This window comes from Thermobia domestica, chromosome 1, assembly GCF_964235325.1.
Source record: "Thermobia domestica chromosome 1, izTheDome1.hap1.1, whole genome shotgun sequence".
NCBI classification, from domain to species: domain Eukaryota; kingdom Metazoa; phylum Arthropoda; class Insecta; order Zygentoma; family Lepismatidae; genus Thermobia; species Thermobia domestica.
Window position 1 is genome coordinate 387,268,837 of NC_137454.1, and position 18,931 is coordinate 387,287,767.

The window sequence follows — 18,931 nt, forward strand, 5'->3', positions numbered from 1 at the left end:
ATAACACTTTAAAACTGTGTGAAGACTTTCTAGATACCGTGGATTCCTGCAGTGAGCTTGAAACTAAACTTATCGAGTGGCTTTCGAATTTACCTGAAATCGATAAGTAAAAACATCTGATAAGGTCTTTAACGGGTTCATCAGATGCAGTTAAAGTTTATAAAAGAGAAAGTGATAGAATAGACAAATAATTTCTAGTGTATATAGTTGGAAACATTGGTCAATTTGGCAACACTGCACAGGAAGATGACAAACAGGTTTGAGTGCATATCATGGCGTCTTTCTTTGGTATGTTAAACTAAAGCATAAAGAGGTAATAACTATTATAAAAGATGTAGTTCTTATTAATCAAAACAATAAACCATTAGTAACTGCAAACCATACAGTAAATTTATAATACATAGTTTGAAAACAGACGAAAGAACCCTCGCCGCCGTGACCTCCACTCAGCAATCACTGTTAAAGGGTTTTATAAGGAACCGGCGACGGACCTTCTTCCCTTCAACTCACGCTGGCTTCATTGGTCTACTAAAAGAGAGAAACGTTTAAGAGAAGCTCAAGAGACGAATAGAAAAGAATACAGAAATGAATAGGACTTTTTAGATTAGATAATAGAATACTCAGAACATCGACAAAAACTAACGTTACGTCCTCTTCTTTTTATCTCGCCCTGGAAGTCATTGTCTACTTCGAAAGAATTAGGATAAAGAAATATTCTAAAAGGTAAACGAAAATATACATAAATGGATAGAAAAATGACTGACATTTTAATGATGTGTTGTTTAATATGAATATTGAAATAGTTGTATTTTAATTGTACATTTTGGAAGGATATTAATGAAAATATAACTGGGAAGGATTATGTCGTTTCCATGTTACAATCTTGAGGAATGCGTTACAAATGGTTCCTCTTTCTTATAAAGTGCAGGTTTTAAATAAAATTTGGTCAATATTTCGTGTGGAAGGAATCCTGTCTCTGTAAATATTTTCTATCAATTACAAATTTGTATAAAAAGCTTTTTTTTGCGTACAACTAATCAGACTTCATTAAATATAATTTTGCACGAATGATCTTGAAATATACGTATTATCTACAATCTTAAATTTTTAAGTGCTAGTTGAGCAACTAATTTAATTACATTTCTTCACAATGATGTGAGACTGTAAGTCAACTACAAATCCTACGCTACAAAGTAATAATTCGTCAGCAAATCACATTGCACTAAAAATAACTTTCTCTCACGACATTAAACTATAAAGTGGCTACAAATTTTAAGGTTAAAAGTGCCAAATTGTTATCTCATTAGGTTTTAATAGTTACATATGAAGGGTCAAGCCAAACATTTGACTGACAAATTCCTATCTACCAATTTGGTTTTTATTTTATGAGATGAGGGATGAACTGGAACCATGATGAACTTGGAAAATTTTAAAACAAAAATTTTCTATGATTAAAAACTTTTTGAAAAAATAACATACACAAAATTTTTGATTTTTTAAAATTTTAAACAAAACTTCAAATTAAAAAAAATTAAACAGTTTTGTAAAACAAAATTTCAAATTACCGTAGAAATTTAAAAATAAAAAATCGTCGAAAATTTCAAACGAAAAATTTCAACATTTTTGGAAAAACGTTTTTTGAAAAATCAAGAGAAGACAATAACATAAAACAATATCATCTAAGAACGATTAAACTAGGAGAAACCACCTCCTATAGAGAAAAACTATCAATTTTTATTTTGAAAATCTCCAAATTCGATGGCTCGATGTACTCTAGTCAGGTAACATTTTTTTTTTGAGAAGACGCAAAATTTCCAAACGAAAAATAATTTCATTAAGTCTAAGATTTTCAAAATAAAAACAATTGCATATGTGTCACTTCCCACATTTAACCATTTTAAGCTTTAAGAATGTGGTCCTAAGTACTTTTGCATCATGAATTCTTAGCTAGGGACTTAGAGGTATAAAAGTTTCTAGAGTTTTAAACGTATGTGCTCTTGCTAGGTAAGCATATCCACGGCAAGACTTCTGCAAGATTTCGATAATATCACATGAATATAGGAAATCACTTGCACATATGGAATGATAAGAACATTTTGAATAAACATGCATATTTCGCAACTATTAACATATATGCTATAAATTTTAACAAGAATAAGTCAGCAACAATTATTAATATATATATATATATATATATATATATATATATATATATATATATATATATATATATATATATATATATATATATATATATAAACTTAATACATTTCTAATGTGTTTCCTAAATATAAACACAAAGTAGTTTTATTTGTGTTAAACAAATTAAACGTTTCTGCAGTTGAAATTGGATTTTATTACTTTTCACAATTTCTTTACTTTTACAATAGGTTATTCCGAATAAAATTACATTAACCTGAAAGATCACAAGAAACAAGGGTATTTGTGAACAAATGCACATCAGTATTAAACAATTAAGCTAAAATGGGGTAGTATTACTGGCAAGCGCAAGGAAAAATGAAATAAAATAATATTTTTTTTGAACCAAATCATTAACTAAACCTGTAAAATACAGATTTTACATTTGTTCACAATTACATACAAGCCCCTTTTTATAACATTCCATACTTTACGTTATTTTAACACTGATTCAACATTTTTTAACAGAAACTTTAGAAGCCATTTAACTACTCGTATGTGGCTATAGATTCAATTATTTACTCGTCTCAAAAAGATTATGTCTAGAATAATGTTAAAAATGTATCACCCAATTCTATAGTTTTTCTATTAGTCTACGTCCTCATGTCTATGATATAAAATCATAACAGTATTTCCTCTTACCCCATCAGGATTCTGCCGCCTATAGTCGGACAATTTGTCCATGCCGACCAGATGCCGCGGTCGGATTGCCGGCGCCGGACGCCGGCATCTTTCAGCGCGATTTTCGACCGCGACGAATAGTTGCCTTGGCGAGCGGTCGGCAAACAGCCGGAAATGAGCATTAAATGCGCCGGCGCCGCCGTCGAAAAGAGGCCGGCTTAAGGAGTCGGCAGAGGGTCGGAAAGAGGCCTTTCCGATTGTTTTGCCGGCTCTGACAGTCGTTAACAGTCGGCAAAGAGTCGGCAAAGGGAATTTTACTTGACGATTTTCGACCGCTTGCCGCCTCGGCAAAAGGTCGGCAACTTTGAACAAGTAGATCGTCGTGCCGCCGCGGACGGGTGCCGGCTGCCTCCGGCGGCCCGCCACCGTCGACGGCGTCAATCCCTCTTGCCGACCGCGGCATCCTGATGGGGTAAGAACAATTTTATTCAATAAAAATGTGTCTTTCGTTGAAAAGCCTATCTAAATGTAAGGACACAAAATTGGATACGACCACGTAATCCATAGTCTCTTAAATAAGACTACTTCAGGGATAATTAACTTAGTACCTTCGATTCGAGAACATGAACTACCTAATTGATCCCTCAATATATATAAAGTTTTAAACCAGTCCTGTTTCTTCCAATTTTATATACTATAGCATATTTACCTATACATATTCGAGTTTAAAATAATTAATATATTTGATTGATCACATAATCAATATATGTATATACCAATGAATTTATAAAATAAAACCATGGGGCGCAAAGTGTCCCCTGTACCGCACAATCTTCGGTCCAAAATAATGTAGATATCTTTTTTCTTTTATGTAATAGTTATTTTTTATTATTTATATAGTAATATATTTTTATAACTAAACATGAAATAATGTATAAATGGTGTTTAAATTTCAATTTTACTTGAATTCGCTAAATAAATGCAGAAAGAAAGGAATACACAAAATGTTTATATTGGGATGAAAAGAACATATGTTTCCGTTAACTATTGAGGATACTATTAGACAAGTGGCTCCTACTGGAACAGAGGTAAGCAATCAATGTTTCTCTAAAATTTTCAGTGATACTTGCGCTTACACACACGAGAATTTGAAGTGTCCCACGCACGACTTCGAGATCGCACTACAAATATTATTCTTACAAAATAATATTAATAAATAAATTACGAACTAATTAATGCTAGAGAGTGATATAGAGTTTTATAATAATTTGAATAGGTGCAACTTCTATTCTAAATAACAGTCTGGTACTTGTATTTGTTCTTTACTATGTGCAATGCCAAGAAGCGGAATCAAATAATACCGTGAAACGTCCAGGACTAGGAAGGATACATCCTTCGTACGGCAATTACTATCAGAAAATGTCACGTAGACACCTAATAGATTTATCATTATCATAATTCTAGTTACTACAAAATTTGCTTTGTATGAAATTACTTGCAACAACAGAATGATATATTACGATATGTCCGTAAACTTTACTCTTACGCATAATCAAATGCATTTTATTTCAGGTTATTTGAATTATATTATGTAACCTAGAATTGACAAAACTAATTGTTTGAAAATTTTAATAGTTTTAATATGTTGAATTAATTGAGCCATCTTTCGGGAAACCTTTCTTCTCCGTCAGAAACCTAACTATCCTCAATAAATTTTTACAAGACTACAGGACGTATATAGCCACTCAAATAGGACCTTTTCTCCACTGCTTACGTGAGCAGTGGAACGGGATGAACATCAGAACCATTACCCATACCAGGCTTGGCGGAAAGCTGCTTAGAAAACTGATTAGCTAATCTAAGAAGAAATTGCTGTGTGGAAAGAAGGTCAGAAGAAATTGCTGCAGTAACCGCCGTAAGGTTGTTTGTAATAGTGTTGTCCGTAAGGTCCTAAATTGCTTGTATGATACTGACATACACTTGATCTTTCAAATAACTCAACAGAAAAAAAAAATCTAAAGGTGCCAGACCACATGATCTCGATGGCCAGTTGATCTCCGCACACGTGAAACTATGCGGTGTTCAAACTTTTCAGGCGAAACTTCAGTTGTTGAGGTAACAATGTGACAGGTGGCACCGTCTTGTTTGAACCACATGGTTCTTTTCATTCACCGCAAGGTCCGTATTTTCTAACTTTCCCAAATGTTTGTTACTTCTGCTCCAATAAAAAAGGGAAACACGTGTAATTAAATATACCATTGAAATTTGAACACCATTTATTTTTAAACAATTATTATACAGTTAGATACGGTAATTTAGGCCAATAGCACCACTCTCAGCTATCTTCTCTGCTGCCGTTAAAATTCTGTCTAGTACCTTGTAAACGAATTCTCTGTTTTTGTGAATATATAGAACACTCAATCCGAGCACAGTGTACTTCATTATCTTGTTCCACGGTATTCCTTTGTTGGGTCTGAAATAAAACAAACAATCTGTTGTAAAATACAGTCTTAATTTTCTATGTAAAACATACATTTTAAAGTATTTTGTTAGTTGGGACATTCTGCCTTTGATAGCAAAACAGTGTTCACACTATACAGGGAAACTTCACTACAGAAGCAGTAACAACTACTGTCAGTAGAGAAGGTTTTTTGAGGTCTACGATAACGAATTTGACACCCTTATCCAGTGCTTTGATCCAAATGATTTGCAAAGCTCTTACCGAACCGGCTGTTAAAATTTCTCATGTTCACTGACCCATTGTGAATATTGTCTCTCCACCTATAGATCGAATACTTTCGAAAGAAAATTTAGTTCTCTAGCACTATATTTCAAAATCTAGTGTACTAACTAAACTAACTCTATGGCCTATTGAACCCGGAGGTTCATTGCCGCGTTCACAAAAGCTCTCCACTGACTTCTATCCTTAGCTAACTGCATCCAGTTTCTACTTTGTATTCCAATCTCTGCGAGATCCATCTTAATATTGTCCTCCCATCTGCGCCTAGGTCTTCCTAATGGTCGTTTTCCGATTGGCCTTCCATTCAAGGCTTTGAAAGCGATTCTACTTTCTTCCATTCTAGTTACATGACCCGCCCACCTAAGCATCCTAGAATTGACGACCCTAACAATGTTGGGTAGACCATATAAATTATGTAGTTCCTCGTTATGAAGTTTCCGCCATTCCCCATTCCAGTTCCTCTTGGGTCCGAATATTCGTCTAAAGATCTTGTTCTCAAATACTTTCAGTCTATGTTCTTCCCTCAGAGTAAGTGACCATGTTTCGCAGCCATACAGAACAACAGGCATAATTATCATTTTGTATATTTTAAGCTTCAAATTCCTTGACAGAATTCGCGACGACAAGAGATTTTGAACCGAACAAAATCTAGTGTACATATGTACTAATTATTTATCAGTTTTTAAAAAGATAATTAAGACACACTGGAGATAAGACTTGCAGGACCCAACGATAGGAAGTGTAATTATGCAAATGAGCGAATCAGTTTTCTTTCTAACACATGTTGAGTTTCTTGTTAGAAATACATAATTTACTTGTCCTGATCTAATTTTAATCACTGTGACTACGTAGTATCATCACAATAAATCTCTATCAGTCCTGAATAAAGTTACATCAGTAGAAATTAGAATGTTATTGCTACAAGGTAAAAGAGAAAAAATACTTACTGCTATTCTTTTCTCGCCGCACCAAATAATTAATTCGACTCTAGGGAGAATCTTTCCAGGCAATGACGAATGCAACAATTGTACTTCAGTGAAGCAAAAAGTACTCAGCCGATCGAGTATTCAGCCTAAGGCGTATGACTCAGTTAGGAGAGAAACATTATACATCGTTCTTACAGAACTTGTAATACCGAGAAAGCTAATTAAATTAATTAAGATATGTTTAAATGAATCCCAAAGTAAAGTCCGGATAGAAAAATTTTTGTTCACGAGCTTTCACGTCCAAAATGGCCTGAAACAAGGAGATGCGTTGTCGCCATTATTACTTAACTTTGTTCTGGAATACGATATAAGGAAAATCAAAGATAGCAACCAGGGCCTAGAGTTGAACAATATTCACCAGGTTATGACATATGCTGATGATTTAAATTTAATAGGGGATGATAGGAGAACAATAGAAAGGAATGCAGAGATCTTATTAAACCCTTGTTGGGACATGGGTTTAGAAGTAAATGCAGCGAAAACTAAATACATGGAAGTGCGTCGGGACCGTAATACGGAAAATTATGAATGTGTTAAAATATTAATTAATACTTTTGATAAAGTGGATAGTTTCAAATATCTAGGATCAATATTAACAAACGAAAATCATATTCACGAAGAAATTACATGTCGACTAAAAGCAGGGAATTCGTGTTACTATTCGGTTCAAAATCTCTTGTCGTCGCAAATTCTGTCGAGAAATTTGAAGCTTAAAATATACAAAACGATAATCATGCCTATTGTTCTATATGGTTGCAAAACATGGTCGCTTACTCTGAGGAAAGAACATGGACTGAAAGTATTTGAGAACAAGATCCTGAGACGAATATTCGGACCCAAGAGGAACGGGAATGGGGAATGGTGGAAACTTCATAACGAGGAACTACATAATTTATACGGTTTACCCAACATTGTTAGGGTCGCCAAGTCTAGGAGGCTTAGGTGGGCAGGTCATGTAGCTAGAATGGAAGAAAGTAGAAACGCTTTCAAAGTCTTGACTGGAAGACCAATGGGAAAACGACCATTACGAAGACCTAGGCGCAGATGGGAGGACAATGTTAAGATGAATCAAGAACAGATAGACATACAAAGTAGAAACTGGATCCAATTGGCTAAGGATAGAAGTCAGTGGAGAGCTTTTGTGAATGCGGCATTGAACCTCCGGGTTCCATAGGCCATAGAGTTAGTTAGTTAGTTAGTTAGAGGGAGACTAAGAAGTGCCAAGTGTCAAACACCAAGAGACTTATACATACGAGAATTCTCTAATATATACACTTTGATACACATAATATTTCATGTCAAACCATTATTGTTGAAGGACACTGAATAATTTTATTAACTACAGTAAACATATTACACTCTATAGTGGATGAGTACGAAATCTAATTTGTTTCGGAATGTATTTCAAAGAACCGAACCCCTTTTAACAAATCCAGGGAGAGCAAGTGTCACCTGCTGTAGGCACTCATGAACAAAGTGTAATGTGAACACACACACACAACGGCGCCGACTTTCCAAAATTTTTTGTTAGTGCATACCAATGGTGGGACGTATTATATGTGTTCAGGGAAGTCTCGATATTTTTTGATTGATTTCCTTTTAGGTAAAATCTTTTATGAATACTATCATAAAGGACTGTGCTCGATTCTATTCACAACATAGTTTCATTTTTTTATTGTAGGGACTGTCTTTAACTAGGTCAGAGACAGGCAGGAAGGGGGAAGTGTGTTGCTTGATTGCCTTTGCAGAAACAAGTTTGAACCAAACAACCGCGGTTTAGAAGTTAGAAGTTTTAACTTCCGTCTCAATGTTTCAATTACTTATTGTTTGATAATGGCAAGTGGGAAATATTTATTTTATTTTGTTTCTATCAAACTAAAAATCTTGTGGGTGCGCCACACGCACAGGATTATTTGTGTGGGTGCTGGAGCTTCGGAGCACCCACGTAGTCGGCGCCCATGCACACACACATACACAAACTCGTCGTAATCACCTCATACCTAGTTATTACCTTTGTGATATACACAAAAGTAATAGAGTTGTCAATGCAACATATCAACTTTTCTCTGCTCTTTTCCTAAGGTATTATACCCAAAACGACAAAATGTGTTTTAAGAAATCGTTCTTTAAAAGGACCTTATAAATAATTTAACATTTTATAGAGAGAGAAAAACAAGAAAGTAGCGGTAGTTATGGTTCTTACAAATCTACCTAAAAATTAGGTAGCCTGGGAAGTCTGTAATAGACAGAAAACCGAGTGTATTTTATGGAATTCTGGACGAGAAGTATCTGGTCCTTCATTTCGAGCGCAGCTGGTACTCATGTTTCTACAGGTTGATATAAGAAATATGCATCCAACAGAGGGTTAATGTTCAAGGTTCCGCTAGAAGCGGTAATTTCTCTACTAACATGCAAGCAGGTTTTAAAAAAGAATCGAGTTTGAACGTGAAAAAACTAAAACTAAAACGAAGAACATATAACATTACAATATTATAAACTCTGGTGAAGACAGTATAGAGGTTCATACGAAATATATGCATGGATTATGGACGAGCACTGTTAAAGTCTCCGTTACCCATTAATATATTAACGAATTGAGTCCATTAACAAACCCAAGTGAGATAATCACTCTATGTATAGCAAACAAGACGGAATTCAAGAATTCGTTTATATGTATGGGATATAAAGAGCCGCCATATCCGTTATCCGTTACAATGTTAACGGATTGACTCCATTAACAACCTTGATCGAGATAATGACTATATCTCTCATTGAAGAAAACAATTTAAAAAGCTAGTATTCGTTTAAGAGTTATGGTGCTTAGCAACAGACAGACGGACGAACATAGTAAAACACAAGTAAGCCTTAGCACGTGATCCTAGTTTTTTTTTTTTAAAAAAAAAAAAGAACGAACGTGCTTGGATGTATGCGAACGAAGATATATGTGAAACAGTAAACGCTTTCAAACGTTGTTGAAGAGGGTGTAGCGGGATAATCATCGGAGGAAGTCAGGAGACTTTTGAAACATAATATCTTTTAATGAGTACTATCTTCTGGTAAATAGTCCAGCTTATTATAAATTGCTTCAGAACTTGGGGTCGTTTTTGCCATACATTCACTGGGTAGTTAGGTAGTTAGAGAGCCTCAATCACCTGAAAACAACTACTAATCTTATGTAATTAGGGAAGGATGGGGAAATTTCTGAAAAATAAAGAAGGCTGCAATTTCCTTAAATACAGTTGATTTTAAAACGGTTCTCCCCAGAGGAATGCACCTAAATGAAATACAGTAAATGAATTACAGTATTCTTATAATAGGAAATATTTTTTTACCTGTTTCTTCTGACCTCACGCGGGAAGTCACGCAAAATTGGAATTGCATAATATCCCAATAATAACAATGTCAATTTGTTACATTTTCCAACGTCATCTTCTTTTCTTGTATCTGCAAAGAAATGCAAGGAGTTAGCATACAGAAGTATAAGTATGTAATTTTTAAAATACTCAAAAATCCAATAACTAGAAAAGAATTAATAAAATAATTCCCTTGAAATATAGCTATTTTGCCGCAAAATAAAATATTCTGTAATGCATACCAAACATTTTTAACTAGGAATGGCAAGAGTTGCAGACCTTGTTTCTGACATTAGAGTAAAATTCTGTAAAAATTATAAATATCCTAGAACAAAATATTTTCAAAACGAACTTTTAAAAATGTTTCGACTTTAGTTAACTTGTAATATCAATTTCTCTCTAACTCCAGTCTTCCTCATGATACAATATTTAAAGCTGTCTCGTCCTGAAAAAAGTATCTTAAAACTGCTGCCTTAAGTGGAAAAATATATCTGTCTCAGTTGCAGAAGCTCTGTCTACTCTCCTATTTTGATATGAAAATTCTATCTTCTCTCATTGCGTGAGCAACACTACTCAACTGCGAAAAGATGTGTGGTTATCATGTGTGTACTCTGTACATCTATATGTCTATGTTCGATTCTCAGTGAAAGTTAAAATTCCCTGGAGTCTATTACATAACCATTCGTACATGTATTGTATTAAAGTGTGCAATTAGATAAAGAAAATGTGATGTATACGCGCGAATAAACGTGCATTGACACTTCCAATTTTCACATCTTTCAACGTTAGACAACCAACTTCGCAGTGAGGATTGCTTTGTTGAGAACTAAGTAAGGCGTTCTACAAGTGCAATAGTTTTTTTCAAAAGATGTCAATGTAGCAAACTGCAAAAAAGCAGCAATAAAATCCAAGCCTCTTTAACGAATAGAAGTCGGGAAGAAGACATCACATAGTATCTACAAAACCATTGATATGAGAAAATTACAATGTGATTTTATTTAACCTTAGACATAACAAGTAAAAATCAATGTTCTAACTTTCATTTTGTATCACAGCATACAATATTTTATAAAATTTCTGGATGTTTTACATTATTACTTTTAACGTTAGCTTTCCTTTTGTTAGTTTTCAGATTTTATATCTCTGTTGAAACTTTATAAAAAATATCCCGTCGTGCGTGCTGATATAACTCCCATTTTTATGTTGCGAAAATTTCTTTTATCCGCAAAACCTCATATTATTCATTGTTTTAAAATAATAAATTCGAATATTATGTGTCTTTTGCACATTATATCTAACAAGAATATTTTCCGTTGTTTTATTATTGGTTTCTAGGATGTTCGGAAAATGCAATCTATGAAATAAAAATCTATGAAAGTATAAACAAGATGTGCAATGTATGACATATTAATTTGTGAAATCCATTACATCAATAGAAAACAAGTCATACGTTTGAAATATAACAAACAGCAAAAATGTACATCTTTCATAGTTTGTGAGCACATAATATGTGTTTGTGTAATTTAATCTCCAATTAATAATTCAAGCAATTTTTCATTAGAAGCATTTATGATATCAAAGGAACGAGTTCTCAGTTGTAGAAAGCCATAACAAATCATTTGCTATTCCTTGCTATATCTTAAGTAACCAGGAACTGTAATTTAGCGAAGAAGTATAAACAAAAATATGCTAAACCATAAATATGAATATAAATGATTGTTCTTGATAATATTTCAATAAGGTCTATCTCCACACTCTCTTAGTTAATACGTGCATGGTTATTTCATCTCATCTCTAGATGGAGAACTTTGACCAAAGATAATTAATCATTCACCGTGTTAAGAACAAATCAAATTTAAAGTATTATTTTGCAGTAGACAGGATTTGAACTGAAGACCTTGGGATCATTAGACCAGTGCCTATAACACCTCGACTATTCTTCCACTACTGATTAAGTCTCCTAACTTGATAGTTGTCTTCATAAAATGAAATCCGGAGAAAGAAAACGAAGCAATGTTCGACTAAAAAAAGTAGATATAAACAGACACGTTTCGCTTTTCGAATGAAGGTTTAAGTAACCAAGTCTCGGTTAGAACAACTCTTTTGAAACTAATAACAGAGCGGTAGTCGGTTAAATCACACATTGCTCTTGTAACCTATATTTGGGAAACTAGTTACTGAGAAAATTGACAAAAATATTTTCATCAACTTACTCGGTTACTTTAGCCAAGAAGAATGAGACTAATCTTTTAGTTTGTTTTAATTCTCGGTTAAAATGTATTTTGTCAACAACTCTGTTAAATTACCAAACTAACTTTTGCCAAGTAGTGCTACGAAAAACTTTTCTAAATAGATAGTGTTATATTGAATCTCTATAACTATTATGATATTGGTAAGGCATTTGTAGTCATACATTATATATACACACGGGTGTCGTTTACTGGGTATTAGAAAATGAAAGTTTTCTCTTTGAGTGAATCTACGCAGTTCCTTCCACACCTCAGGTTATCAAGGAAGATAACATTAACGTTATAAATTAACATTACAAGCATTATAAATTTAATTTGTACTGTGATAAGAAAAATTTCAAACAAAAATATTATGAACGGAGAGACCCTTCATGTAGAGGCTTTGACCTGACGTATGACATTTTTTCAACGCCTAGCGTTGATGTTTGGAAACACTGATAAATTTGAAAGCTCACCGGGTTCTGGTGAACGAGATTATAGTGGGCTTCAGACCCACTCACGCAACCCTAGTGCCGTCCCTGGCTCGTAAAGAGACTATATACACCCCATTCTAAAAGTATGAGCGCATTGATTACGGCTGTTTTGAGCTAAAAATGTTCTAAGTCAAACTTCAAGTATCTTCGGAAATAGAAACAAAATATATCAGGTTCGAGCCTACAACCCAACCTTCGCAAACGGGAACAATTGTAAAGATGTGCTTTTCTTCTCTTTAAGTGTAATACGATATGTTGAAAAGATAGTAAGTGTACAAAAGACTAGCATTAATTGAAAAACTTAATGACACGAAATGTCGAAATTATGTACACTCATGTCCAAAATGATTGTCGCATATATATAACTGTCTTCTAATAAGAATATAATTTGATTATGATTTTGCAGGGTGCCTTTAATACTGATACAATGTATATAATCGGGAAATGTATATTACTGCTAAATTTCATGAGAAAAGAATTATAAATATAAAAATTAGAATGAGTAAAACAAAATGTTGCTAAATGGACGAGAAAGGTTTCTTTTCGCTATATTGTTCTCATTTACTGCTCTGGTGACATGAAATTTACCACACACGTGTCTTTTCCGATTATACATATACTAACATATAAGAAATACTGAACGAAATCGTTATGAAATTACAATGCTACAATAGCATATTTATGGATATGCCACAATCATTTTGGACATGACTGCACATACATGCCAGCTCATGTTTTCCTTCTAATTTATGTTTTCACATGTAAAAGAACATTTCCCGGAAAACCATAAATTGGACACAAATGTCAGTAACTTGATATTTTATTTTTCACCTCCCTCATCCTTTGTCGTGAGAGTTCTTGGATTTAAAATTCATTGTGAGCCGCACTGTTGATTTCACCTCACCAGAAAGCTATGGCTAGCACACTACTATCACTCGTTTAGTATTATTTTTACATATCATTCCTCCCAACTTTAATCCCTTAGAATGTCTTACTACCACAGTATTTTTTTTATCAGATTGTAAATCATATAACAACTGAGTTTAGTTAAAGTTACTCCAGACATTCCGGAATTACGCTGGAATATACAATTAAACACATACATCCATACATCTGTGCGAGTAACGCCTTCGACTCTGTCCCTGTAAATTCCCAATCCAATTGACAAGCTCGTTCAGCCTAAACTTGAGAGTAACTATCGTCGCCACTCTAATCGAATAGTTTGATGAACCCAAACTATGAATTCGATACTAATCTCTGTCATTTAGGATATTTTATTTTACATTCCTTCTCACCCTCCGTGCCGATAGGGTCTGAACTTGGATTTTAACGCTATCACGATTGGATAAAGGTAACCAAGAAAGCTCTGTCGCTAATGTGGAGATCTATGTTCAATTGGCCCTCACAACCTGAGTTGAATGCAAATGGCGTGGGGGGCGCGGTGGCTCAGTGGTAGAGCGTTCACCTCTGGTGCTTGGGATCCCGGGTTCGATCCCAGCCCCCGCCAAGTGAACTTTGTGGTGGACAAACACCGTGCTCGTGGGTTTTCTCGGGGTTCTCCCGTTTCCTCCCACTTTCTTCATTCCACCATATCACTCATCTCTCATCATCACCGTCTTCTTTAGCCTAACCGGCATAACCGTGGGACGTAAAACTTAAAGATTTCATTTCATTTCATTTTGAATGCAAATGGAGATAAGATGAAGGTAGGTTGTTGGTGCAGGTATATCCAACTTCCTACCTGGTTGTGGCAGTTCAGTTACACCGTGAGCTTACCTAAGGACAGAGTGAACATGGGATCTCCATAGAGCGTCATAAGGGCGTGTATGCTGTACGAATTCAAACTGGGGTCAAACGAAGATATTCCAGGCAGGGCGGAAGAAATTCCAGGACTTTGGTGAGGGTGTCGTGGCTACGCGGAAAGTAAAGCTGTGGTTTAACACGTTTAAGGACGGTGACGAAACATTCGAAGACGCACCATGTACTGGAAGACCAACACACGTACAAAATGAAGATATCCATGCAGAAATTGAGGCGAACAGTGGCCAGACATATAAGGAACTGGGACTACAATTCAGTGTGAGTGAAAAAAGCATTCAGCGGCACTCCCATGGCTCCGACATGATTTAACTCCGGGCGAGAAGGAACCGCGAGCAGATACATGTGTTTCTTTGCTGTCTCGTCTGAGGAAGGAGCCATTTCTGGACAGGGTGTTGACATGTGATGAAAATTGCGTCATTTACGAACCGTCATCATTGGTTAGCATCCCACGAACCGGTTCTAATACAGCCGAAACCAGCACTGTACTAGAAGAAGTTAATGCTGTGTGTTTGGTGGACTTGTCAAAGCATCGTGCATCGGAAATTGCTACCAGATGGTTAGAGCATCGTTACAACTGTGTACTGTCAGCAATTGAGCCGTGTTCAAAAAATTAAAAAAGAAAACTCTGAACCCAGCACTACTGAATCTAAACAGGATACTCTTATTACATAACAACGCTAAGCCCCACGTGGCTAGGATGACTCAGGACACCATTCTACGCCTTAGATGAGAAACACTATTACATCCACCATACTGCCCGGACATTGTCCCGTCCGATTATCACCTGTTCCATTGCTTGGACAAAAACCTTAGAAGATGCCAAATCAACCGCTAGTAGAGGTGCAAAATGCACTTGATACTTTTTCGCTTCACGGCCCACCAAGTTCTACCGCACTGGAATCCATGGCCTTCCAGAACATTGACAGAATGTCATCGATGGTGATGGGGACTAGTTTTGATCTTCCTGGTACATCTTAGGTTGGATGTTAGTGAAAAAGCGACAGAACTTTCCTAGTTATCTTTATAGATGTGATATTCTTACAAATTCATTTTGAATATTCCCTATGTTTTTAAATTGTATGGGTTAATCAAGTTATATATATTTTCTGGCAAGTGCTTGTAGAGCTGACACGTCAAAATTAACTCTGGTCATGTACTATTGATTTCAATTGCCTATCAGAAGAGTATTACTTTAAGAGTCACACAAATAATCAACATAATTTTGGTATTCAGAGTCCCAGGCAGAGATTATACAAGATTGAGAATAGAGAAACATTACTTTCACTAGTTTTATACAGGTATATCCATGTATAAACATGTATATATTTTATACATGTACATAAGAATAAGGAACTGAAAGTTTCAAGGGAACTGGAGATTGTCGCATGGGAAGGGAGGCTCATCGACCCTGGTGACATCCTATCTAGGGGCCTTGGTGTCATACCGTATAATAGTACTTTAGAATGTTTTCCAACAGTAAACATAAAGAAGTGAGATTTCTTATTAAATTCCTTTACTTATGGCGGTTCACAAGTAGATACAATACTTAAAGACTAACTGTATTCATTTCTAATAAGTTCATAATTCCCATTTTACACTATTTTCAATACCGTTGTTGAGTTGCCGTTATTGAATTCAAAGCTATTACTGTTTCCTTTTTCTATTTTTCTATTTTAGTGTGCTAGATAGTTACAATTTTCAAAATAAATTTCTATAAAGAGTATAATTATTTTAAATAAGCAAACTAACCTTCCTTTCTAAATAAATTTTCGCTGCAAATATTGAAATAATAAGTTGAGAAAGTAGCCCTCTTCTGGACGCCACTCCATAATTGTTTACGCCAATCTCCAGCTGTTGAATCATTATCATTATATGTTGAAAACGCACCTAATGAAAAAGAAAAGGCTTTAAAAGTTAAGTTATATTTTAGTAACAGACCAATAAGGAATCAAAATGAAAAGAAATTCTTTAGTTTTACGTCCCACGCTTATGCCTGCTAGGCAAAAGGAGACAGTGATTATGAGAAAATAATGAAATGGTGGAATGAAGAAAGTGAGAGGAAACGAGAGAACACCGAGAGAATAGATGGACACCATAGAACCACTGAGAATGTTATGTTTATAGTTTATCATTACTTTTGTCCCTAATCGTTAATCTTGACGATTTAGCTGACGACTAATCATGAAAATCATCCTGATATTAGCATCTAAGTTGTGCAATAAAATAGCAACATTTTTCTTAAATACAAATTTTGATTGGTGAAAATTCCTCTATGTCACAATAGTTGTCTTTATCGAGACTGATCCACTTTTATCTCAACAACTTGCCGAGAGTGTCACTCTCTCAAGCCGGCTTTCATAAAGGAATAGAACTTATAGTGTTACCTTCCACCTTTTAATTTTAACTTTATCGCTGGTCTCTTCTTACGTCTCTTCAGGCTCCCCTAGAAGTTAATAACTATTAGGAACACTAACATAAATAATGATTTTTTAAAAAATCCAACCCACTCAGGTGAATACCTCTCCATAAAACTTGTAACCAGATTCAGGGTAAAGAACAATCTTTATTCAGGAATTAAATTAGAATAAATTAAAGAAATGAATTCTCCAATTAGCGAAAGAAAATCTTATTCAGGGCTCTTTAGATACGGAGCCCTGTCTCTTAAGTTTGAAGCTCAAGCACAACAACATCCTACCCGTCTCTACTCAGACTTCACTGATCAGTCATTTCTTCACAGCTCAGTCCTACTCTAAAGCTATCAGGAAAGCCTGACTCCAACCTCCCGTCAAAAAAATTAAGAATAACCAGAAATGTCAAAGGACATCACTCAGTCCAAAGACGGTTATTCACCTCAAAGAGTAACAATCATTTAGGTTTTACTGGCCTAACGAAAAAAAAAAAATCTAAAAAGTACTGGCCTCAGAGTTTTCTTTTTTAATTTCCCAAAATCCTACTTTCTCCTAGCTAGAAGATTACGGAATCATTCATCCTGATAAGCTATCACTCAAGCTTATTTCTATCTGAAACTAAATTTCCATTCTAACTACGGTCATCACTCAGACCCAAATAATTTCTCCCTTGTTCTAACGACCATTTAGGTTAGTCCCTCAAAAAAGCCTATTAAAAAATTTAAGAAAAATCTACAGCCATCACTCAGGCCCCAGAGAACTTAATTCTTCGTCATTCGGTTAGCACTTAAACCGATCCCTAACAGATAGGAAAGTTTAAAAAAAAAATTTCGAGGCGAGGCAATGATTTAGACCAACGACGAGAGGCTTCTAACAGCTAAGATTCATTCCAAACTCCCGCACAATGCAGTGGCCCCATTCACTTGTATATCCTCGAGTGATCATGTCTTTTTTTTATCTTGTTTCTTATTTTCGCTAAAAAGAATCCGCAAAAAATCCCTTGAAAATCTTTTGTAACCGTCCTTACCCTCTGGAATTTTCCATCGCATACTAGAAAAGCTATATATAAAAAACTAGAACTATAACGTTAAGCAACTAGAAAAAACAAGCAGAATACACAACGAAGCATATATACAATTACAAGAATAAGAATTAAAATATTATTTTACCCTATCAACATATATATATTTATTAATTATGCTATAGAATATATACGTCTGGGCAGACAAACCTTTTAAACATCTAAACTGCATAATTATAATTCACTATTATTTTAATATTAATATATACAGTAAGGACGAAGACTCGTCCTTACAAACTTTACGGCTATATGTGGGTCCTATTATTCTGTCAGTCTGTTTTGTACAAGAGCAAAATGCTGTGGGGAAATTTTCGAGGAAAAAAGTACTTCCGGTGAAAATTTGTTATTTGGAATTTCTGCGGCAAAGATAACATCCATCCTCAATGTATTAGCACTGTTCGAAAATGCTACTTCCGTTGGCTAACATTTATTTCCTTACTTGGGTTCTTTAAACACTTTTTTACGGAAGGGCGTTTCTTTTAAACAATAATTTTCTTGAAACCTTATATTATGGTGGAAGTCATTTCTCATGAAAAATTACAGAAGGTTTAATTTCCCATTAGGAATGATTTCTTTCTGGACGACTTTCACAAAAACGACCCAGATGATTTTATTCATGTCATGAATGCCGTAAATATTTCATTAATAGCTCTATAATACGCAATAAGTAATGTTTTATGAAAGCGATTTAGGTAATCCTGTTCATATGTCATTAATAACCCTCTAATGTAACGAAAATCACAAACAAAAGATGTAGTTTACTGTTGGGAGTGAAATTGTATTTTTCCTTGTAAGTCAATTTCTTTACATAAGACTCCCACATTTTATTTATTTTACAAAAAGAATTGTCTAATCTAAAATTCCCATATGATACGTTGTGTTGTATGGTTCCTAAACATGGGCGCTTACTCTAAACTGAAAGTATTAGAGACTGACTGAAAGTGTTTGAAAATAAAATCCTGAGGCAAATATTCGGACCCAAGAAGAATGGGAATGAGAA

General features: G+C 34.8%; 1 protein-coding gene across 1 annotated transcript in view; it reads right to left on the reverse strand.

The window, feature by feature from the left end:
- Positions 1-2,399: 2,399 nt before the first annotated feature.
- LOC145682826 (uncharacterized) overlaps positions 2,400-18,931 on the reverse strand; it is a 40,661-nt gene continuing 24,129 nt past the window's right edge. Inside the window, exons 3-5 of the mRNA XM_081754193.1 lie at positions 16,192-16,329; positions 9,879-9,990; positions 2,400-5,293 (exon numbers count right to left, since the gene is read on the reverse strand). Coding sequence (XP_081610319.1) covers positions 5,122-5,293; positions 9,879-9,990; positions 16,192-16,329 — 422 coding nt within the window. The 3' untranslated portion in view covers positions 2,400-5,121. The remainder of the gene's footprint in view (positions 5,294-9,878; positions 9,991-16,191; positions 16,330-18,931) is intronic.